General features: G+C 30.1%; 5 protein-coding genes and 1 long non-coding RNA gene across 6 annotated transcripts; 4 read left to right on the top strand and 2 right to left on the bottom strand.

Annotated features, from left to right (window-relative positions):
- Positions 1 to 588: 588 nt before the first annotated feature.
- On the top strand, positions 589 to 4,496 carry LOC8270958 (tetratricopeptide repeat protein 33). The gene is made up of 5 exons (XM_002520242.4): positions 589 to 924; positions 1,829 to 1,967; positions 2,099 to 2,130; positions 3,338 to 3,424; positions 3,931 to 4,496. Exons 1-5 carry the CDS (start codon positions 628 to 630, stop codon positions 4,063 to 4,065), a joined length of 690 nt encoding a protein of 229 aa, XP_002520288.2. The 5' UTR covers positions 589 to 627; the 3' UTR covers positions 4,066 to 4,496.
- Positions 4,497 to 5,121: 625 nt separating this feature from the next.
- LOC8270959 (chalcone synthase) lies at positions 5,122 to 6,593 on the bottom strand. The gene is made up of 2 exons (XM_002520243.3): positions 6,418 to 6,593; positions 5,122 to 6,306 (listed from the first exon to the last, which is right to left on the bottom strand). Exons 1-2 carry the CDS (start codon positions 6,557 to 6,559, stop codon positions 5,339 to 5,341), a joined length of 1,110 nt encoding a protein of 369 aa, XP_002520289.2. The 5' UTR covers positions 6,560 to 6,593; the 3' UTR covers positions 5,122 to 5,338.
- Positions 6,594 to 10,649: 4,056 nt separating this feature from the next.
- On the top strand, positions 10,650 to 11,364 carry LOC125369235 (caffeic acid 3-O-methyltransferase-like). The gene is made up of 2 exons (XM_048371235.1): positions 10,650 to 10,809; positions 11,144 to 11,364. The coding sequence occupies exons 1-2, from the start codon at positions 10,650 to 10,652 to the stop codon at positions 11,362 to 11,364; spliced, it is 381 nt and encodes a 126-aa protein (XP_048227192.1).
- A 1,066-nt stretch (positions 11,365 to 12,430) lies between these two features.
- Positions 12,431 to 14,469, top strand: LOC8270961 (caffeic acid 3-O-methyltransferase). Its single transcript, XM_002520245.4, has 4 exons — positions 12,431 to 13,079; positions 13,165 to 13,475; positions 13,571 to 13,635; positions 13,989 to 14,469. Exons 1-4 carry the CDS (start codon positions 12,679 to 12,681, stop codon positions 14,295 to 14,297), a joined length of 1,086 nt encoding a protein of 361 aa, XP_002520291.1. The 5' UTR covers positions 12,431 to 12,678; the 3' UTR covers positions 14,298 to 14,469.
- A 5,039-nt stretch (positions 14,470 to 19,508) lies between these two features.
- On the top strand, positions 19,509 to 21,444 carry LOC8270962 (caffeic acid 3-O-methyltransferase). The gene is made up of 4 exons (XM_002520246.4): positions 19,509 to 20,048; positions 20,132 to 20,442; positions 20,537 to 20,601; positions 20,962 to 21,444. Exons 1-4 carry the CDS (start codon positions 19,648 to 19,650, stop codon positions 21,262 to 21,264), a joined length of 1,080 nt encoding a protein of 359 aa, XP_002520292.1. The 5' UTR covers positions 19,509 to 19,647; the 3' UTR covers positions 21,265 to 21,444.
- Positions 21,445 to 21,493: 49 nt separating this feature from the next.
- Positions 21,494 to 22,892, bottom strand: LOC125369185. The gene is made up of 2 exons (XR_007214774.1): positions 22,773 to 22,892; positions 21,494 to 21,812 (listed from the first exon to the last, which is right to left on the bottom strand). It is a non-coding gene; the product is annotated as an uncharacterized LOC125369185 (long non-coding RNA).
- Between the last annotated feature and the right edge of the window lie 34 nt (positions 22,893 to 22,926).

The raw sequence follows: 22,926 nt of genomic DNA, 5'->3' as shown, positions 1-22,926 counted from the left end.
AAAAGTAAAACAATTAGGAGTTTATGTAAAAAAGAGAAGGAGGAAAATGGGTAAGAAAAGTTTTACTTACAGTAGAGTAGAAGACGATCAATGATATATAGTGGTTATAAGATGAATAAAGATGAGAAATGAAATCAAAGTTGTTTAAAAAGTTAAGAAAAGTTTAGAGCTTTTGGAAGTTTTTGTTTTAAACAATATGAAAGAATAAGAAGAATAGTCTGTTGTTTTTCTAAAAGGTTATGAAAGAAAACTGATTTTTCGACAGTGGTATAGTACGATTTTTATTGTAATAAAGAATCCTGGTCTCAGATTCCGATTACTTGATTTTAGTTGGCATTTAAATCGGTATTGACGTTGCTTTTTTTTTTTTTTTTAAATTGTGGCCCGTATATGTTATTGGTCTCAGATCCATAATGCTAGATGGACCTGGGTTCATGATATAACAATCGGCGAATAATGTATTAGGGCTAACTGTGTGGAATAATTGAAGGGCTTTTTCTTTTGGTCCTTTTGCCTAACATAATATAAGAGAACCCATTTCCAAGCATTGGGCCTAGAATTTTAAGAACAAGACGAATTCAGAATCTGGGGAAAGCAACCAAACCCAAATTGACCGACAAAGCTCGAATGTATTATTATAAACGGCCTTCTCTCTCTTCTTCTTCAATGGCAAAGCAAAGAACTAGCTGGAAAATACCACGCGCAAAGATGAAAGTAATATGGAAGAAGGATAACAAGACCAAGAAACGAACTTTATCTAAGTACCCAAATCTTCCTTTTGATCAAGAAGACCAAGAACGTGAATCTCTGAACGAGATTACTACCAACCAACAAGGTTTTGCTTCTCAAGATGAGCCTTTAGATTCACAGTCAGAAAAGCAGCTTGCCGAGTCCTTTCAATCCCAAGGCAATAAGCTAGCTGAGGTATGTTATTTTACCACAAAAGATTGTTTCCACTCGAAAAGATCATATTTTGTCCATAATTTAGCATAAAAACATGTGAAATTAGTGAATTGATTACTGTTAGTAGAAAAGCATAATTCCTTCTTTATTTTCGTGTGTGGGTATTGGAAAATTTGGTACTTTCTTGCTTGGAGTGGCAGTAATTGTTTTATTTTTCTTTTGATCCTATGTTTTAGTGGCATTGCTAATATGTGCTGTGAAGATTGAAGATGTGCTTGAGCGGAAGTAAATGTTATTAACGACTCTTGTATTCCTATACCCAATTTTTGATGTTTTGTTCTGTAGTTTGTAAGTGCTTGTTTCCTTTGTTAACATGGGTACTATAGTTAATTGTATGGTGTTATTTTGCATATATTCTAAAGAAAAAGGCCTGTTTCTATGCCAGTAAATTCAAAACAAATAATAATTTATTAGCATTACCATGTTATAGATGCGTACTAAGATATCACATTGCATGAACCCTACTTGAAAAGCTTTAGGATCAAATTGTCCTTTAGGAATTGCAAATTATCATTTAGTTTTGTTTCCATTAACCAGTCTTGAAACTGAAAGATCCTCATCTAGTGCATTGAGCTATTGCTTTTGTTTTCATTGGCTCGGCTCTGGAAATTTGGTTGTCAATTTTCCTTTGCTACTAAACTCGATAATAACTTATAATTTTTGATGCCCGTATCTATTAATGGCTTAAGAGTAAACTCTGTGCATGTTCCTGTTATATGTTTAAGTGTTAGGGAAAACTGGAAGTAGAAGTTTCTGAATGGTTGCCAAACATGAGTCCATTCTAAAGTTAGCATTAGGATGTCATTGTGGTGATTTACTTGTTATTATAATCTTCTTTCTTTTTTTTTGGAAATTTGCTTTAAAGGATGGAAAATACCGGGAAGCTCTTGGGAAGTGGGAGGCTGCTCTTAATCTAATGCCTGGAAGTACTGTTTTACATGAACAGAAGGCACAAGTCTTACTTGAAATCGGAGATGCATGGAATGCACTGAAAGCTGCAACTCGTATGTTTCATTGTTGATTCCATCTCTTTATCTTTTATCATTGCATTCAGTAGGCTTTGTTGTATATAGATATAGATGCTTATTGTTGGGCTGCTTTTAGACTTTAATATACTTTCAGCCTTTGTTTATAGGTGCTACTGAACTGGAACCCTCTTGGGCTGAGGTACAGCAATGCTATATCTCTATGCTCTTTTATTTTCCACATACTATATGTATATCAAAATGTTGCATTATACCTCTCTTGCTTTAAAGCAATTTTCCCTTTATGATTATTTATTGCATGATTCGTTTTGCTTTAGTTTCCACTAGACAGTAAACTTCAGCTTTTTGTCACTGTGAGGCATTTAGTTGCAAAATTTAACTCCTGTATACTTATCAATTTTATATATGAATTTAAGTAACTTACTTCCTAAATATTTCATGCTGTTCCTCTTTACATAGTGTTTCTCATTTTGGCTTATCCTTGAGCATAATTAAGTTAACACAGTTTAGCCAAAATCTTAAATTAGTTGGGATTTCTGCAAATTGATGTCTTCCTCCCTGGACCATATGCATGAGATGTTTAAAAATCAAATCTTTTGTAATAAATTTGATTGAAATCATTCTTGGTCCAGCTGTCTCCTTTCATTGAATGCAGCATTTTCCTGAAAAGAAAAGAAATGTTTTATCATTGATCCACATCTATCTAAACAGTTGCATTGCAAAAGTATGTAAATGGGCCCTCACTATTTTCTTTTTCAGTTGGAATTATCACCACCATTTGTCTTTAGTCCTTTCTATATTATTTCTTTCATTGCTGCTCATCTATTTTAGTGTACTTTCAAGACACATATGGAAATGTATTTATGTGCGGCATCTTTTTTACTGCCCATCTGCTAACTTATTTATTAACTGTATACCTTCACTGTTACTCCTCTTTTGAGGAATTGTTGTCTCCATTTCTAATTCTGGCTGATCAAACCCACAATCCTAGAACCAATATGCTACCCTAGTTATTGAAATGTTCCTTGGATTATTTACAAGTGGTATTCAAGCTTTTGAATCTTAACAATTTCTTTTCAGCTCTATGCTGTGTCCTATTTTTCAATGGGGTAATTCATGGACTTTTTGTTGCATTGATTAAACTAATTTCTTTACTGCATCTTAAGTTGAACTTGTTAAGTCACTTGGAGTGCAGACTAGTCTGCAGATGTTACTGGCGTTCAATGGCAGTCTCAGCCAAAGGATGTAGCTAAAGACTCAGGAATTCCATATTACTATCTCATAAACTAATTATAATTAAATTTTAGATCAAGCCTAATGAACTTAAAAGCCTATTTGTTTCTGCTTATGCATAACTATTTTCTTGCTTCGTGAATTGTATGTTTCAGGCATGGATCACTCTTGGTAGAACACAGTTAAACTTTGGGGAGCCTGATAGTGCTATTGAAAGCTTTGACAGAGCATTAGCTTTAAAGGTAAATCTGTAATCTCTGAAAAGGCTTTTTTACACTTTTGTTGTAGGACCATTTTGTGTCTGGCCTTTGGACCATGATCAGGTGCCATGAATAAAGGTATTAGATTGCTGGTATATGCCTGATCATGATATCAAAAATAATATTTACCTGGTAGAGAAATTAACATAATTAGGTCATGTGGACTTTGCTTTTTGGTTTTGCTGTCTCGTTGCCTAGAATCTCTTGTTGAGGGGGTTGGCATGTAGTCTACGGAGTACAGATCACTTTCATGGTATAGCTGTTTACCAAATAGTTTGAAGAAGCTGAATCATGAAGAATATTCTACGATTCAAGTATTTGATGATCTCATTTAATATTTCATTCGCTCGGGATATTTGGAGGTATCCTTTGTGGGTCCCCAATCTAGCGTGATGCATATCATAGGAATGTGCTTAGCTCCTAGAGGTCAACCCTTGTGTGTTAATTGTTGCATAGTTTTTAGGCTGAAGTTAGTCTTCTATATGCAGCCTGATGTGAAGGAGGCTCAAGATGATAGACATGCTGCATTACATCTGGTCAAGAGAAGAAAGCAGCTTCATTCATCAGGCTTGAGTGCTAATGAAAGTCGTTTTATGGTTGCTGACAAGGCTGAGAGCTCTTGAGAATACATTAAAGTTGAATTAAAGCATTGGTTAAATGCTCATGTATAATGTGAAGATTGTAAATGAGAGAGGAGTTTTGGGGAAGAGAGGTGAAATGTATCTTAATATCATTGGCCAATGAGCAGTATGCTGTTATTCTGGTTATGCAGAACTTTTTCCTGGAAAGTTTTTACTTAACCGCAGGAATCAGGATGAGCTAAAATTGTTTCTGAAGAAACTTGGCCTCCTACAATGTTGTCTAGTTTACCAAAACGAAATGAGCAGTCCAAGAGGCTTGCTTACGCTGAAGGTCTGACCGGATGAGGCTATAGGAAACCAGGACTCATCAGATTGAACGCGTTCTTGTAATTTTTTTTGAGCAATGCGTTATTGTAATTTGTGCTACAAATGGCCTTTCAAAAGTCAATGAAAATGTAATTAAGGCAGTCTCATCAGCTATTTTCATTTTTTTTTTTTGTTTTCTCAAAATTAATTATCCACTGCTCTTTTTAAAAATATTGTTTCATTTTCTCTTTCATTTTTTCCGTTGGATATCTGGACAAACGGCGATGTTAAATATTATTGTGACTCACCTAAGAATTTTTAAGAGTGGAAAGATCATTTCCAGGGTTGAATTTGGCAAAGAAAGTTGGCAGATAGGTGAACGGATGATAGTAGCGAGGAAAAAATAAAAATTAAATCTTTGTGTCGGCGATTTGCCATAAACCCAAGCCAAACACATACATTGTCACCACGTGCGGATCTGAGGATGAGCCCTATCTATAAGAAAGGAAAAAAATACAAAAATATATTTTGTAATTAGAGATTTTTACATTTACATATTGCAGCGGTTCTTTTCGTTGTATAGAAGTACTCATGAGTTTTTCTTTTCTTTTTTTATTATTTTATAATTTAATATTAATATTAATTAAATTATTTTATAAGTAATTTATCATTAAACTAACTATGAGTAAATTAAGCAGAGTTATGCCCACGGGATATATATTTCAACTCGAGTCAAAATCATAAATTTAAAATATACATTTTATTTATTTATCATATATAAATATATAAATATAGTGGGAATAATTTCAATTTATATATAATCAAGGGCTCCATTCATAATGACTAATCAAATCAACAATAAACTATTTGCCATTAGATTTTTTTTTGTTTGCAAATTTATTGTTGAATAGTTTGATTTGCTGATTTATTGCTGAGAGTACGTAATACCAACCACACCATACATCATGACAAATCGATATCAGTTACAGAAATGTCTGGGTGGATTCAATCAAGCAATAGCAGTGCTATGCAGGACAACATTCTCCATAGTTAAACCAGGGCCAAATCCAACCAAGATACCCATCTTCAATCCTTCTCCAGTTGTAATTTTCCCCTCCTGTAGAGATCTTTTCCTCATCTCATCCAGGACAAAGAATACACTTGGACTCCACATATTTCCGTACTCGGTTAACACATGCCGACTTGCTCTAAGCTTCTCTTTAACCAGGCCAAGTTTCTCTTCAATTCCGTTAAGAATTGCCGGTCCACCAGGGTGAACAATGTAAAACAACGAGTTCCAATCCGAGATTTCAAATTGAGCCGATATTTGAGAGAAGAATTCTGGAATATTGTCAGAAATAAGCTTTGGTACACTTCTAGATAAGTAATAGGATAGTCCCATTTCTCTTGTCTGAACTACTATTCCATTCTCCGTGTCAGGAATAGTTGTTTGAAATGCTGAAACCACACTGAACAATGGATGTTCCGTGGTAGGATCAGGATTAGCACCGACGATTAAAGCTGCAGCACCATCACCGAAAATCGCAGAACCGACCAGGATATCCAAGTGAGCATCTGATGGGACATGGAAGCATGTAGTCATACTTTCAGAGCAAACAATAAGAATGCGCGATTCGACATTGTTTTCAGCAATATCTTTAGCGAGACGAAGAGATTGTGCCCCTGCAAAGCAACCGCTTTGATATATAATGGATCTTTGTACGGATGGAGGGAGACCAAGAAGCTTGGTAAGCTCAAAATCTGCACCCGGCATACTGATTCCTGAAGATGTGCAGAATATAAGGTGAGTTATCCTTGATATGGATTGTCCCCATTCTTTTATAGCCTTCAATGCGGCCTCTTGACCAAGCTTTGGTACCTCCAGAGATGCAGTCCTGTAGATCCCTATGTTAGGGTTCTTCTTGATAGTGTCTCCTGTAAGGTGCATGTAACGTTTCTTTATTGTGGACTTTTGGCCTGTTAGCAAAATGGAAACATTCAATCAGTCATCCTTTTTCTTCTTATGGATTTGATATATTATGATTATAGTAACTAACTAGAACAGCATAAAGTTTCATTGATACTTACAAATATTTCTGAACTTGTTTTTTAATTCTGTCATATGCTCACTATTACTGATTTTGAAGTAGAAGTCTGGATAGTCGGCCTGGAAGATATAATTGGGTGGATTTGCAGTGCCAATAGCTAGAATTTTAGCTATATTAGCCATAGCTGCCCGAGCTAAGAAAGATGATCTATTTAGAGAAAATGATAACTACTCTGAATCTAGCAGCGCATATATATATATATATATATAATAAAGCTTCTTTATAATCGTACGATTAAAATCAAATAAAATTTATGACTACGAAGAGATTATAATCTAATGAAAATTTGAGTCTTAAATTTTTTTTGGAATTTAATACTTAATGTTGTTGGCAAAAATGATAGAAACTAAAAAATAAGATATGTAAATATATTTTCATGTTATACAAATAAAATTGATGAGACAAAACAAGACTACAGTAACACAAAACATAACATTACATATATTATTTTTAAGTTATATATTTAAATATTACTATATAGATAAATATCTTTTTAAAATAAAAATTAAAAAATTTATAATTTATTATAATAATAATTTTATTATTATTTATAACTGGTTCAAATTGAGACAGTTATTTTATTATTATGTAGAAGTTATTCCTATATAAAATATTATTATATTAAAATTTTACTTTATATATAATGACAATGATGATTAGAATTAGATGAATGGCTAGTAATACAAATAATCTAACTGTCCAACTATATTATCCCTATCCTTATGCTCAACAGCCCTTTGACTCAAATTTATCTTAAACTGGTTTTCAGTTCTATTTTATTAAGCTTTTTAATTTTTATTTTATTTTAATAAGTCTTCATATATTTTTATTAAGGACCTAATAGGTAAAAATAAAAATAAAGGCTCAATAAAATAAATAAAAAATCTTATAAAATTTAAATAAATATTTTTTAATAAAATAAAAAATATATAAACATTTAATAAAATAAAATAAAAACTCAACGAATCAATAAGCCTCTTAAATATGACCACCTTGAAATACCGTTGTTAACAACTTTTGGCCACTCTTAAGTTATCATAAATATGACACTTTTATATTATAAAACTTAGTTTAGCTGGTGGGAGAGGAGCTTTGGGGAAGAGACGGCGAAACGTATTCTAAATCATTGCTCAAATAACCAGCAGTATGCTGGTGTGGCTCAGTGCGGCAGCGCTTGAGCATTTTTTTAATGATAAAGGCTTCCATTCATAAAAATTCTATATACATATATAGTCTAGAAATTAAATATATATATTATTATTAATTGAAAAACAAACTCTAAAAGGTTTTAAAATATAATTTTATAAAAACATATACAAATTAAAAATATTTAGAATTAATTTATATTATTGCAATAAAATTTTAAAAAAATCTTGGGATGGAAAGAATATCACATTTCAATTTTGGCGAAGGCATATTTTGATGAAAATAAGGCCAACATGTGAGATGAAGCTCGTGCATTTATAACTAATTGTCAAAAATGCATATTTTGGTCAAAAATTGAATGTTCAATGAAATTCGGCTCATGTGTTAGTTAAAGGCCAGATAAATTTATCCTTAATTATATTCTTTCAAAGATATTTTGGTGATTTAATTCTTTTAGAGATTGGACTCCCATGTTAAAAAATACCATAATGGCTAATAATTATAAATGGTAAATCATTTTGATGCATACGTGTGTATTATTTTACTTTTTTTCATGAATTTAAATTGGGACAATGTTAAATGGCTAGATTCTAGCCATCTAGAATTCTAAAAGTATGCATTTAATGTTTGATCAAGTAAAGAAAAAGACTAGCTTTCTATTAAATTTAGTTAAAATATTTGATTTAAAATTTAAATTTAACTATATATTCCATTCTCCCACTTTATTTCATTCATGTTATATTTCAAGAGCACTCATTTAATTAACAATTCAACATATTAAAAAAAATCTCTAAGAATTTATTCATAAACATAAAATGAGATTCAAATTTCTATTTAACTATTTACATAAATTTATGTTAACATTTTCAAATTAAATATAATATTTTTTAAAATATATATGAATAGAACTAATAAAAACATAAATAAAATGTTGCAATTAATCCTACAAATAAATATGTGGTATGTTACTTCTATTTCTCATTCTAGAAAAAAAAAACAAGACATTTGTAGCTTTTGCTATAGTATCACGGTAATGTGAATTCATGTTCAATACTATCTATAATAATATATGGTAAATAGTATATTCATATTCTATATTTGAAAAAGAAAATTAAGCCTCTATTATTAAATGTTATTTTAATAATTTTTTATACAAAATATAGCACTTGTTGATAATACTATGCACATCAATTTATTTGTTCATGAAGTACTGACGTATGTTAATAGTTTGAATGTAACTATTAAAATAACTTTAATTCTATATAATCATTATTTTTACCTTTTTATAATATTTTGTAATTTCTTATTTATTTTAAAAAAATATTATATATCAAAACGTTAATTATAGTGGTGGTCATATTAGTATTGTTTATTAATGAGTTTATAAACGCAATTAATTATGATAAAATATTAAATAGTTTTCATTAATTATTATTCTACCATAATTACGGCAATGTGGTAAAGTATTTGGCCACGAGAATTGAATCAATTGAGAATGTTTAGACATGAATTACATTGATTATAGCATGATGAAAAATAATAAGTGAAATTTTAATAATAAAAATGATTATATCTTTTCATTACTTCGATTAGAGAATGGTAAAATATTTGTTCGTGAAAATTGAATCAATTGATAATAGTTAGATATATTATTATATCGGCCCTAGTATTGTAAAGAATTGATTATCATAAATTTAATCAATTGGGAATGATTGTTTATTTTGGTTATCTTAATTATATTATAAAAAAGTATTTGTTCGTGAAGATTAACTCAATTGCTAATTATTAGGTATAAATTACACCGATCATGACATAGTGAAAATTTATTTCGGAGGTTCAAGATGACATATATATTGCAAGCAGCTTCATTCATCAGGCTTGAGTGCTAATGAAAGTCGTTTTGTGGTTGCTGACAAGGCTGAGAGCTGCTGAAAGGCACATCAAAATTGAATAAAAGCATTGTCAAATGCTCATGTATAATGTCAAGATTTTGGATGCTCTAAAGAATGAGAGAGGATGCATGTATTTTGAAATCATTGGCCAAATGAGCATACTGTTATTTTGGTCATGCAGAATCGTTGCCTGGAAAGTTTTTACTTAAACCCAGGAATCAGGATGAGTCAAAACTGTTTCTGAGAGAAACTTAGCTTCGCATCACGTTATCTACGTTAGATTTTATTATTCATAATAATAATTAATAAATAATTCGTAAGAATACGTACAAATCATAAATATCAAAACTGATATTGACAATCAAATCCTAATATCTAAAATTATAATGTCATAATTATTAAAGAAATTTAACTATAAATATATATCTCCATTATAACAATTAAATCTTTTTACAGAATAAATGATGATCGAATACTAAATCAAGTATGGCTTTTTTTAGTCAAATCTCTGAATTTTTTAGAGTTTCTTACATCCTGTTTCTAATGGATAGAAAATAGAAATTGTCATATGATTTGACTTGTAAACCATAATCCATGAGTGTTTATATACTAACCTAATAGAATCTCTTTAAGTCTTATATGGATTAGAAAACGGTATCCACTCATTCAAGTTATACTAAAATCTAAAAGTCTATAGACTCTACATAAATGAATCACTTTTAAAAAGTCCACTAATAAAATAGCTATTAATATAATAATTATTAAATATATAAATTTAATTAATAAAGATTAAAAAATATAACAATCTAGTGAAATTAAATTTTAATCCATACTTTTAAATAAATTGTTATAAATATTCTTATAATAATACAATTGAGCCAAATAAAATTAACTATAACATTTTTAATAATAATAAACTATTTTTATTAATTTATATTATTGAAAATACTATAATAAAATAAATATATTTTAAATATAATTATACTCTTAATAGTTATCTAATATACTAACAACTATGTTAATAAAATTTACTTATTTTATCAGTTATTAGCTGCATTAGTCCCAAATAAGTCGTAAAAGAGTTTATACCTCATAATCTAATTGAGATAATCAATATATTAAAGATGCAATACTTGAAGGTGGAGTTACATTCAATATCAATAGAGCCTATGGAATGACAGCGTTCGAATACTCGGGAACTGATCAAAGGTTTAACAAGGCATTCAATCAAGCCATGTCAGAGCAGAGTTCCTTAATCATGAAGAAGATTCTTGATATTTACAAAGGGTTCGAGGGTCTTAAAGTGTTAGCTGATGTGGGTGGTGGTGTTGGAAGTATCCTCACATTCAGGGTATCACTCATCTCTATCCTCTCAGTATCTCTTAATTTCTTTCTTAATTGGAATATTAAATGAGTTATCTAGTTAGGGATAGCTCTCCTTTTCCTAGAAACTCTTCTATCCAATTCAACAAGGCTCAAACTTATTAGGTATTGTTTTGTACCATTGAAATTAGGAATGAAATGTAATTTTTAATTTCTTATTTGAAAAATAAAGAATCCAATTTTTCAACAAACTTTTCTATATTTATATCTTATTTGTACATATAATTCTTAAAGAATAACATCAATTTTTTTAATTAATTATTAAAAATGATTTTGAAATAAAAGTTCTTGAATCTAGACGGATACTCCATGGTTGGAGCGATGAATATTGCTTAAATTTACTTGAGAATTTCTGGGAAGCTCTTCCTGACAAGGGTAAGGTGATCATTATTGAATCAGTCCTTCCAGATACAACAGAGAATGTAGTTTTCATTACCCAAATTTTACTGGAGCAAAATTTTGATACCTTAGCAATAAATTCATGTTTTTCAAGTTGCAGTTATTGATTTTCCGAAAAGAGTAAAATCATAAAAAGGAGTAGGAAAAATAAAAAATGTAGAAATTTAAAATATTTAAAAAATTATCGCCAAAGTCAAATGAAAAATTTAAAAAATTGAAAATCTGTTGTTAAAGTAAAAAAAAAAAAAGAAAGAAAGCAACTATTATTAGCAACTATATTTGATTGCTACGATATTTTTATTCATCAATAATTAGCAACTATTATAATCTGTCGCCAAATGAAGGTTTTCTTGCAGTGGATTTTACTTTGGGGAATGTTTCCTTTCCAATTGTCCTTCCTACTTGCTTTTTTCTCACTCTTCTGTGTACTCTAACCCGATCACAGTCAAAATGCTTTTAATTTTAGCTTTATGACATTTTAAATATCTTTTATTTTTTATTTAATTTAATAAAAATTTAGATTTTATTTTATAACAATATTAAAATACTTATACATAAAACCATATGTTACAAATTGTGTAAATATATTATAAAAAAATATCTATTATATTAAATTAAAAATTAAAATACTAAAGTGACTAAACAATTAAAATTAGAGTGTTATAATATGAAAATGAGTTAAAACTATTTCTCCCATAATCTTAATCTTGGCCTTTCACACTAAGGGTGGAGTCAAAATTTCAACAGAAAAGGCTATTTTCCTTTTCTTTTATGGACCAAAAGAAAATTTAAATATTTAAAAAAGTTTAAAACTTATGAAATCTGAAGACTAGAAATTAAAATTAATTCTATGATTATTGCGAAAATTTTAAATGTGATATAGAAAAATAATCTTGAAAATCTCTTAAAAGTTGGTGGGCCAAAAATGAAAAAAAAATTATAAACAAAAATTTAAAAATATTTTGAAAATTAGACAAGCTAATTTAATTATTTATACAAAAAAATAACTATTTTTACAATAAAATTTATTATTTAATTAGAATATAAGTAATTTAATAACTCAAGATAAATTTATAATCAATCAATAAAATTAAATTTATTTGAAACATAATTGCATTTAAATAATAAAATAAAACTAAAAAAATGAAGGACTTAATAAGGTTTTGCCTGTACTTAATGAGAGAAATGCGAGATCAATATAACCAAAGAAAAACTTAAAACACATCGTACGAAATTGTTCAAGAGGCAGTAAAGTGTGCCACTGAATTAGGGGAGCAACTTTTGACAAACAAAAAAACAGAAACAAGAAAGAAAGAAAAAAAGAAATATAGAGAAAATCGCGTACTAATTGCGACAAGCAAATAACTAATAAACAATCAGTGCTCAGAACCGAGCATTTCTCAGCAATCCAATTCACAGTCATGTCTAATCCAAATCAGGAAGAAGAAACAGGAAAGCTAGCAATTCGCCTAGCAAATGCTGTAGTTCTTCCGATGGTATTGAAGTCAGCTCTAGAGCTCAACGTTATTGACATCATTTCAACAGCCACGAGCAGTGGTGGCGCGTCCCTCTCACCCTCCGAGATTGCTGCTAGAATTCCAACAGAGAACCCAGATGCACCAATCTTACTAGACCGAATGTTACGCCTTTTAGCAAGCTATGATATATTAAACTGTTCTTTGGTCACTAAAGATAATGGTAAAGTTGAAAGATTGTATAGTGCAAAGCCCATTTGCAAATTCCTTACTATTAATCAAAGTCAAGAAGGGTCTGTTGCTCCTCTGTTTTTGTTGCATCATGATGAGGTTTTTATGAAAAGCTGGTAACTTTTTCTTTTTAATCTTCAACTCAATTTTTTTTTTTTTTTTTTTAACATTAGGATGATAGAATTGGTATTAATTTATTAGGTACCATTTCAATGATGCAATTCTTGAAGGTGGAATTCCATTTAATAGAGCTTATGGAATGACCGCATTTGAATATCCAGGAACTGATCAAAGGTTTAATAGGGTGTTTAATCAAGCTATGTCAAATCATACTACTTTAATCATGAAGAAGATTCTTGATGTTTATAAAGGGTTTGAGGGCCTCAATGTGTTGGTTGATGTTGGTGGTGGTGTCGGTGTTGCTCTTAATATTATCACTTCTAAGTACCCTGAAATCAGGGGGATTAGTTTTGATTTGCCCCATGTATTAGCTGATGCACCTTCATATGCAGGTACTATTTGTATTCATGCAATTCCTTACCTTCATCGTAATCAGGGAACGCTAGCTAAAAACAAGTTACTAACTGAGATGCTATGTCATGTACAGGAGTGGAGCATGTTGGGGGAGATATGTTTGTTAGTGTCCCTAAGGGAGATGCAATTTTCATGAAGGTGAGCTCTTTTCTCTCGTTTCTGTTGTTCCTTCTTCTGGTAGAGTGAAATTCTAAATGCCTACGCAATTGGGGATAGCTCCCCTCTTCCTGTAACACTTTACACCCGACTTAGCAAGTTCAAACTTGTAAGTTCTAATGGAAACTCCAAGCCTTTAGGTTATGTTCAGGAGAGAAGAGAAAACATGGAAGAAAAGAAAATGAGAAGTGCACATCTCAATTTCTTTCCAATTTTTCCTTTATCCTCATTTTCATCACTTCTTTAACATAGCCTTAATGTGGGGCTACGGGCCACTTCAGCCTCTTAAGTTTGCAACATCCACCTTGTGACCGTATTTGATTTCTTAATGATAGTGGATACTCCATGATTGGAGCGACGAACATTGCTTGAAACTTCTCAAGAACTGCTGGGAAGCACTTCCTAATAATGGTAAGGTGATCGTTGTGGAGTCAATTCTTCCCGTGGCACCAGAGAATATTGTCTCTTCACATATTGTCTTTGAGCAAGATCTATTCATGTTAGCCCAAAATCCTGGAGGGAAAGAAAGAACCAAGAAGGAATTTGAGGCCTTGGCACTGAGATCTGGCTTTTCATGTTATGAAGTCATATGTTGTGCTTACAATAGCTGGGTTATGGAATTTCACAAAGAGAATGACCTTTGAATTAATATGTTGTGCTGACAATGGCTGTGCTGTGTTGTGCTTTAATGTTGTGTTTCTTTCTTTTCTTTTTCTCTGTACAACTCATCCAGAGAAAAATGTTTAAGCTGAATTCCTGTTGAGGGAACTCTGTGTCAGAATAATATGAAGAACACCAATTCTGTTGTGTATGAAATTTATTGCCTGAAGCTCGCATTCCATAATTGTTGGATGAAGCTGATCCTCAATGTTTGTTTCAAGTGGAAAATATCAGTCATCTCCTGCTTTACTGCTAATAATTTGGTTTTGAATGATCAGATGCAAAACTAGATTTCTTGTGAGAATAGCTTTGTTTTTATGATGCAGCTATTTTCATCCGGAAGTTTTGCTTACAATGCCAACACTTATGTCGCATTCTAGCCCATGCCATTTCTTGTTCATAAACCATATTCTTGATTAGGCCTTTTTTAAAAAAATTTGGATTAATTTGATCCTTAAATAGAGTTGTGGGCCTGGAAATATCAAAATTGGACTTGTTTTGTCCCTTGACTTGTGCTAATTTTTTTCACTTGATATGATATATATTATTTTGATAGAATTACTTTATTAATTTTAATATATATATTAAATAGATAAAAATTAATACAAATTAAGATGATCTATCTATCGTTACTTTATTTAAATTAATATAAAATATCTGATTCATATAATTCCTTGCGCACATCTCATCCATATCTGGGAATACCATGTTTAACTAGAGGGGCATTGTTTTTTTGTTTGCCCCTTGACTCTTTCTATTGAAAGAGTCGAGAGTCGTTGGGTTCAGTCAGGGGGGGAATCAAGTGAGCTAGGCCGCACGTGGGCAAAGTTTGGGGATAAAATAAAACTCACGAGACAGTTGGTATCAGAGCCAAGTTCGTATCAAAGCCTAGTTGGCATTAGAGCGCGGTTGAATTCTTTGGGGAATTCTTGCACATGTTTGACAACAAAACATTTCAAATTTCTTCACTAGTCTCATCCACAAGTATATATATATATATATATATTAATTTTTGAGATTTAAATTTTTTAAATATGTGTGCTTAATTTTTAATACATAGAATTTTTATTTTGACATGTATACTTATTTTGATACATGGAATTCAAGCTTATATATAATTTTGTTATTTTTCTATTAGTTTATTAATTAATAAGTTATATTCCTAATTATATATATATTAATTTTTGAGATTTAAATTTTTTTAATATGTGTGCTTAATTTTTAATACATAGAATTTTTATTTTGACATGTATACTTATTTTGATACATGGAATTCAAGCTTATATATAATTTTGTTATTTTTTCTATTAGTTTATTAATTAATAAGTTATATTCCTAATTATATATATATATATATATATATATTAATTTCTAAAACCTAGATTTTAATACATAGAATTTTTATTTTGATATGTGTATTTATTTTGACATATAGGATTCAAGCTTATGTATATTTTTATAATATTTTTATTAATTTATTAATTAATAAATTCCATTGCTGAAAAAGACCTCTTTATTTTATATTTATTTTCAGATTTAGTATTTATTTTTTAAAAATTTTAAATTTAATATTAAATTTTAATTTTTACAATTTCAATCACTAATATATATTTCAGTGAAATGATGTGAATATATCATATGAAACTTTTATTTATATAATAACTGTTTAAATTAAATATTTAAATCTTAGAAATAACGTAATTAACTAAGTTTATTTTAAAAAAATTAATACAACAATTCATTACTTTTTCTTTATTATTTGAGTCTTTATTTTTTTTTTAATTTATTTTGTGTTTAGAGATAAAATTCGAATTGAGATATTTCTTTAAAACTTTTATTTCTGTCATCTTCATTAAATTCAAATATCTCCTTCAGTAATTAATTTCTTTGTCGATTAGTATACAAAGCATCTATTGAAAAAGCAAGTGAAAGAGAGGGAGATACTCGAAGAAAAATTGAAATTCTTTAACAAATTTTGGTTTTATTTAGCATACCCAAAAAAGTTTCACGTTATACTAGTTTTACAGAAACTTATAAATTAAATTGGATTAATTATCTAGCTATTGAAATAATTTGCTTTAGTTTTCAAAGATCTTTTTATTAATTAAACCTAGATTAATGTGAAACAAAATAAAAAAAAATTTAGTGCCGATAGTTGGATATTAGAATAGAAAAAAAGAGAGATTTTGACAAAATTTTTGGCGACAACCTATATATTTTCTGTGGCGATAATATATTATCTTGTAATGGAGCCAAAAATTTTGCTAGTTGATCCGAATTAAATGCACGGACATGTCGTCATTATTTCACCAAAGTATGCATGTGGTTATTTTGCTAGTTGATCCGGATCAAACTGAACTTATTAGTAGTATCCTATAATTAAATAAATTTAAAATTTTAAGATGGTAAACAGCTTTAATTTGGCAATGGCAATGGTCGTTGTAGCTTCAATGATGGGATTTGTGACAGCTTTTGTTATGGCTTGTTGGAAAAGAAGATGCACAATGACTTGATAGGAATTAAATATACAAAATGCAACGTTTAACTAATACTTTCTTTTCCTTCTTCAAAAAACTAATACTTCTTTTTTATCTAATTTTTTTTTTGGCTTAAATGTAATCCTAAAAAGTAACGTATTAACAATAAATTAATTTTCTAATTATATAATAATTATCTTAAAAAACAGCATATAGGATCGGATCCTATTCGAAGCACTCCATCACGAAAAAGAATCTTCGGAGAAAAGCTTCTTCAAGGCCTTTTAATGATCTTCTACGGGGCTACCCCAAGAGGAAAAAAAAAGGATAGCTTAATTACGTTTTAATATTTTATTAATTGATAAATTAATTTTAATTAAATAATAATTTTAATTACATAAAATAATATTTTTAAATATTATATTTATTAATAAAATAATTTTTAATAATTTCTAATTCTAAAAAAATAGTAATATTAATTATATTGATAGTATTAATTTATATATTATTAGAATCTACTAATTAATATTTTTAAAATAATTTTATATTATTGTATTAATAAAAATTTAAAATTTTAAAAGAAAATTAAATATATTTATAAAAAATTAGTTTGTTATTATTTTTTAAAATATTTTAAATTAATATTATATATTAAATTATATTTATAAATTTAATTTTATATCAAAATAATAATATCAGTTGCAACTAGTTTTATCATTAATTAGTAGTTTGAAATTGTACAGATAGATCAGCCCCAAAATATTTCATTTATATGCAATCAATGTACACATGGTCTCATTCACAATAGCCAAAATAATCACCATTGAACTGTCTGATTATGACATTTTTGTTTCATTTGAACATCAGTATTCAATTTTGGCAAATCTGAGTCCCAAAGTTTCAATATCCTACAATTGAATCACATGCATACTTTGGTGAAATAATGGCAACATGTTCGTGCATTCATAATATCATATGTACAAAATTAAATGCTTTGTAAAATTCACGTTATCTATTAACACGATGCATTTTACATATTCAATTCCTAAGAAGACATTATGCATCTTCTTCTTCCAACTACCCATAATAACCACAGCTACTAATTGAAATGTTATGTTAAGATTATAAAAATATTAAAGGTTGGCTTTTACAGATTGAGATGACTAAATCTTATGAGATAGAATAATACTTCATTAACTTTCTTGTTTGGATATATTCTTACTTTTAAAATGTATCTATTCAAATCCACACTTAATCCAATAAATAATCAACTTTATAAAAATTTATAATATAAATAACTAATCAATGTTATCACCATAAAGATAAAAGAATATGTTATATAATTGATTGTTAGTGCATTTATATAAAAAATATATATTATTTTTCAAAAATAATGGATATTTCTTTTGATGAGACCGATCGTTCTAATATCAAATTTAATTCTTTTATTCTTTCTCATAAAAAGAGAATTTAACATTTATATTATCACTTTCGCTGGAAAAGAACTCAATAATCTCCATAAGCTATAATAAAAAAAACTGTATAATTCTAAAAACAATATATTAATTTTTATATTATTATAATTGACTAATATAAAATATAAAAAGATTAAATTGTCACTGATTTAAAAATGGCTAGGATTCTAAAAAGATTTAAATATTAATTATTTTAATTAATTTTTTTATATATTTTAAACTTTCACGTTAAATATCTTTCATGGTAAATATCCAGCCATATTGAACTAAAATTCTATCATTTATAAAAGTTATGATTTTGAAATATAAAATATAAAATATAAAATTTTATGTCTGAATGAACGAAGGGTAACATTTAATAATTATACTAAACTAATAATTAACAAATATTTACTACAATTTCTGACCGATAAAAAAAAAGAAGACAATATAAGAAAAGATCCGATAGTAACTGCCCACAAAACACGGATTAATTGCACTGCTGGTACCAAACCTTCGCATTTTTTTCAAATGGTACCAAACCTTCAATTTGTTTATTTTTGATACCACTCCTATTTTTTCTGTATCTTCCACCAGTACCAAAGAAGAATCCGGCACTTATTTGCTGATATGGCTGTCGGATTTTGAATTGATAACACACTACTTGCTATATCTGTTGCTCACTCAATAAATAGTTATCCAACTCAGCAATTAAAAACATTTAGTTTTTATTCCCAATTTATAACCCTAAACCCCAAATAAAAAACCCTAAATCAGGAAAATTTCTAAATTATGAAACTTAGTTTTTATTCAAACCATTGTCAGATTTGAAAAGAAAAAATGGTGGTAGGAGGTTGCACTAGTAGCAGTAGCGAGGATGAGCAACTCCCTCCTCAAGCTCGACGTGGAACGACGAGGAAGGAAAAAGAAAAAGGGCAGTGCCAGTGAAGGACACAAGGAGGAAGAAGTTTTGGTGGCCGGTAGTAGTGATGGGTGGCTAGAAATGGTGGAGATGGGTGGGGAGAGGTGTAGTGGGGCAGAAAGAAGGTGCAAGATGATGGGGCTTGAGTGATATTTTCTAAAAGATAAAATTTTCATAAACACTCCCTCTAATTGCTGACTAACAATTAAATTGTTGAGTCAGCAACAGGTGTGGCAAGTGGTGTGTTATCAATTCAAAATTTGGCAACTACATCGGATTCCTCTTTGATATTGGCGAAAGATATAAAAATAATAAGATTGGTATAAAAAATAAACAAATTGAAAGATAAGTTCCATTCGAAAAATCATACGAAGGTTTAATGCTAGTGGGCGGTGCAATTAACTCCACAAAACACATGAGACATAAGTGAATAAGCAATCAGTGCCCAGAACTGATCATTTCTCAGCAGTCCAAATCAGTCATGTCTGATCCAAATCAAGAAGAAGAAACTGGAAAGCTAGCAATTCGCCTAGCAAATGCTGTAGTTCTTCCGATGGTATTAAAGTCAGCTCTGGAGCTCAACGTCATTGACATCATTTCCATAGCCACGAGCAGTGGTGGCGCGTCTCTCTCACCCTCCGAGATTGCATCTAAAATTCCAACAGAAAACCCAGATGCACCAATCTTACTAGACCGGATGTTACGCCTTTTAGCAAGCTATGATATATTACACTGTTCTTTGGTCACTAAAGAGAATGGTGAAGTTGAAAGATTGTATAGTGCAAAGCCCATTTGCAAATTCCTTGTTATTAATGAAGGTCAAGAACGGTCTGTTGCTCCTCTATTTTTGTTGCATCATGATGAGGTTTTTATGAAAAGCTGGTAACTTTTTTTTTTCTTGATCTTCAACTCAACTTTCCTTTTTTAATAAAATTAGTATGATAGTATTGGTATTATTTTAATAGTTACCATTTTAATGATGCGATTATTGAAGGTGGAGTTCCATTTAAAAGAGCTTATGGAATGATTGGATTTGAATATCTAGGAACTGATCAAAGGTTTAAAAGGGTATTTAATCAAGCTATGTCAAATCATACTACTTTGATCATGAAGAAGATTCTTGATGTTTATAAAGGGTTTGAGGGCCTCAAAGTGTTGGTTGATGTTGGTGGTGGCGTCGGTGTTACTCTTAATATTATCATTTCTAATTATCCTGAAATCAAGGGGATTAATTTTGATTTGCCCCATGTATTAGCTGATGCACCTTCATATGCAGGTACTATTTGTATTCACGCAATTCTTTACCTTCATTGTAATCAGGGAACACTAGATAAAAACAAGTTACTACTAAGATGCTATGTCATGTACAGGAGTGGAGCATGTTGGGGGAGATATGTTTGTTAGTGTCCCTAAGGGAGATGCAATTTTCATGAAGGTGAGCTATTTTCTCTCATTTCTGTTGCTCCTTCTGGTAGAGTGAAATTTTAAATGAGCTACGCAATTGGGGATTGCTCCCCTCTTCCTGTAACACTTTACACCCAACTTAGCAGTTCAGACTAGTAAGTTGTAATGAAAACTCCAAGCCTTTAGGTTATGTTCGGGAGAGAAGAGAAAACATGGAAGGAAAGAAAATCAGAAGTGCCCATCTCATATGTTTTAACTTTTTTCTTTTTCTCATATATGTGCACAGTTTCCATTTATTTTTTCCTCCCTTCCCTAAACATAAATACTTGAGCCTCTTTTAAGTGAGCAAAGGTCCACCTTGTCGTAGTTGATTTCTTAATGACACTTGCAGTGGATACTCCACGGTTGGAGCGACGAACATTGCTTGAAACTTCTCAAGAAATGCTGGGAAGCACTTCCTAATAATGGTAAGGTGATCGTTGTGGAGTCAATTCTTCCTGTGGCACCGGAGAAAATTGTTTCTTCACACATTGTCTTTGAGCAAGATTTGTTCATGTTAGCTCAAACTGCTGGAGGGAAAGAAAGAACCCAGAAGGAGTTTGAGGTCTTGGCACTGAGATCTGGCTTTTCATGTTGTCAAGTCATATGTTGTGCTTACAATAGCTGGGTTATGGAATTTCACAAAAGAGAATGACCTTTGAATTATTAAGTTGTGCTTGCAATAGTTGGGTTAAGCTGTGCTTTAATGTTATGGTCTCTTTTTCTCTGTGTTACTCATCCAGAGAAATTAAATATGTTTAAGCTGTTTTCTGTTAATTCCTCCCGAGGGAACTTTTTGTCGGAATAAAAGGAAGAGCACCAGTTCTACTGTGTATGAGATTTGTTGGTCGAAGCTCATCTTCCATATTTTGTTGGATCAAAGCTGATTCTCAATCTTTGCAATGTTTATTTCAAGTGGAAAATTTCAGTCCCTATATTACAGAAAGTTGAAAAAAAAAAAAAGGAAAAGAAATATTTGGCAAAGCTTTGCACCGTTAAATGTATTGCAACAATTGTGCCTCCACTTGCATATGTGGCTGTATATATTATAGCACATCCAATGGCGTTAATGCTGACAATCAGGGTTCCATTTGTCTTGAGAAAACCATAATATAAAAGCATGCAACGCTGTGCAATCAGGTAGGGTAATGGGGTGAAACCCCTCAGATGTCTTCTTCTTGTAAATTGTATAAAAAAGTTGGCCTGATAAAGAAAGTAGATCGATTGGGGCAAACACTGTCATTTAATTTGTCAATATAAGGTTGAGATTATAGCTAAGAAAATACACCTATAATGGCGCCAAGAACACCATAAATCATGATAGGCTTTTGACGTATGCATGCAGATTGTACCCCAAAAATGAATGCTAGCCAAGAGCCCCATCTTTATTGAAGACCCCACTACACCAGAAAGAAAGTAATTTCCTTCTAAGGGGCACTGGCTAGCTATGAAGAACTTAATGCAGCCCACTTAGGAAACTTTAATCTATATATATATACTTTTACCCAATAAAAAATTTGTTTTAATTTAATTAAAATTGAATTCAAATTTTAAATATGCAGTTATATTAAAATTTTTTAAAAAATATTTTATTACTCTCTATATATATATATATATATATACCAAAACAAAGTGCTGTTAGTAATTTTATTAATGCCTTGATTGGCAATTTTCCTACTTACATTTCCATCCAAGGTAAGAGCTACGAGTATTTAGGCTTATTTCTTGTATAGCCTTTACCACATACAAATAATGTTAAAACATCAAATTAGAATTTTCTTTTGGTCGATTATGAACCAGTAAACATATTAAAATTAAAATTGAAAAAATATTAATATTAATGATTTTTATTTTAATATTATTGTGTCCGCAATATAAAAAAATATAAAGGAAAAAATGTGTATAGTTTTAAATATATATATATATACATACATTTTTTACATATAAGAGGACCATATAATATATAAACAAAAAATAAAAACTATCAGTGATAGTGACGAACAGTAGCAGTGGAGAGTAGACAGAGTAATGGGGCACCAGCAATGGCGGCGACACAACATCAATCATAACTCGAATAAAATTATTGTTTTTCTGCGATCTTAGATCTATAACTATCTATTTATAAAGAAAAACACAAAATATTTTTAAATAGAAAGAAGGTACCTCTCTTAGTTGACAGTAGCGAGCAAAGAAGAAGGGAAAATAGAGAGAAACAAACCATGTGTGTATTTGGGAGAGAATATCATAGACGATGAAAGGCTTTCTTTTCTTTGGGAAATTCAGTAATGTTGGAGTGGTGATTAGTTGATTTTGCCCA

The sequence above is a fragment of the Ricinus communis genome, chromosome 2 (assembly GCF_019578655.1).
Source record: "Ricinus communis isolate WT05 ecotype wild-type chromosome 2, ASM1957865v1, whole genome shotgun sequence".
NCBI classification, from domain to species: domain Eukaryota; kingdom Viridiplantae; phylum Streptophyta; class Magnoliopsida; order Malpighiales; family Euphorbiaceae; genus Ricinus; species Ricinus communis.
The sequence above is the reverse complement of the archived record's forward strand: the minus strand, read 5'-3'. Positions and strand labels throughout refer to the sequence as shown.

Coding starts and splice junctions, on each gene's coding strand:
- LOC8270958 (XM_002520242.4), top strand. CDS start 628: ATGTATTATTATAAACGGCCTTCTCTCTCTTCTTCTTCAATGGCAAAG. Junction 925..1,828: donor AAGGCAATAAGCTAGCTGAG/GTATGTTATTTT, acceptor TTTGCTTTAAAG/GATGGAAAATACCGGGAAGC. Junction 3,425..3,930: donor ACAGAGCATTAGCTTTAAAG/GTAAATCTGTAA, acceptor TTCTATATGCAG/CCTGATGTGAAGGAGGCTCA.
- LOC125369235 (XM_048371235.1), top strand. CDS start 10,650: ATGACAGCGTTCGAATACTCGGGAACTGATCAAAGGTTTAACAAGGCA. Junction 10,810..11,143: donor TGTGGGTGGTGGTGTTGGAA/GTATCCTCACAT, acceptor TTGAAATAAAAG/TTCTTGAATCTAGACGGATA.
- LOC8270962 (XM_002520246.4), top strand. CDS start 19,648: ATGTCTGATCCAAATCAAGAAGAAGAAACTGGAAAGCTAGCAATTCGC. Junction 20,049..20,131: donor GAGGTTTTTATGAAAAGCTG/GTAACTTTTTTT, acceptor TTATTTTAATAG/TTACCATTTTAATGATGCGA. Junction 20,443..20,536: donor TGATGCACCTTCATATGCAG/GTACTATTTGTA, acceptor TGTCATGTACAG/GAGTGGAGCATGTTGGGGGA.
- LOC8270961 (XM_002520245.4), top strand. CDS start 12,679: ATGTCTAATCCAAATCAGGAAGAAGAAACAGGAAAGCTAGCAATTCGC. Junction 13,080..13,164: donor GAGGTTTTTATGAAAAGCTG/GTAACTTTTTCT, acceptor TTAATTTATTAG/GTACCATTTCAATGATGCAA. Junction 13,636..13,988: donor GAGATGCAATTTTCATGAAG/GTGAGCTCTTTT, acceptor TCTTAATGATAG/TGGATACTCCATGATTGGAG.
- LOC8270959 (XM_002520243.3), bottom strand. CDS start 6,559: ATGGCTAATATAGCTAAAATTCTAGCTATTGGCACTGCAAATCCACCC. Junction 6,307..6,417: donor AAACAAGTTCAGAAATATTT/GTAAGTATCAAT, acceptor TTTTGCTAACAG/GCCAAAAGTCCACAATAAAG.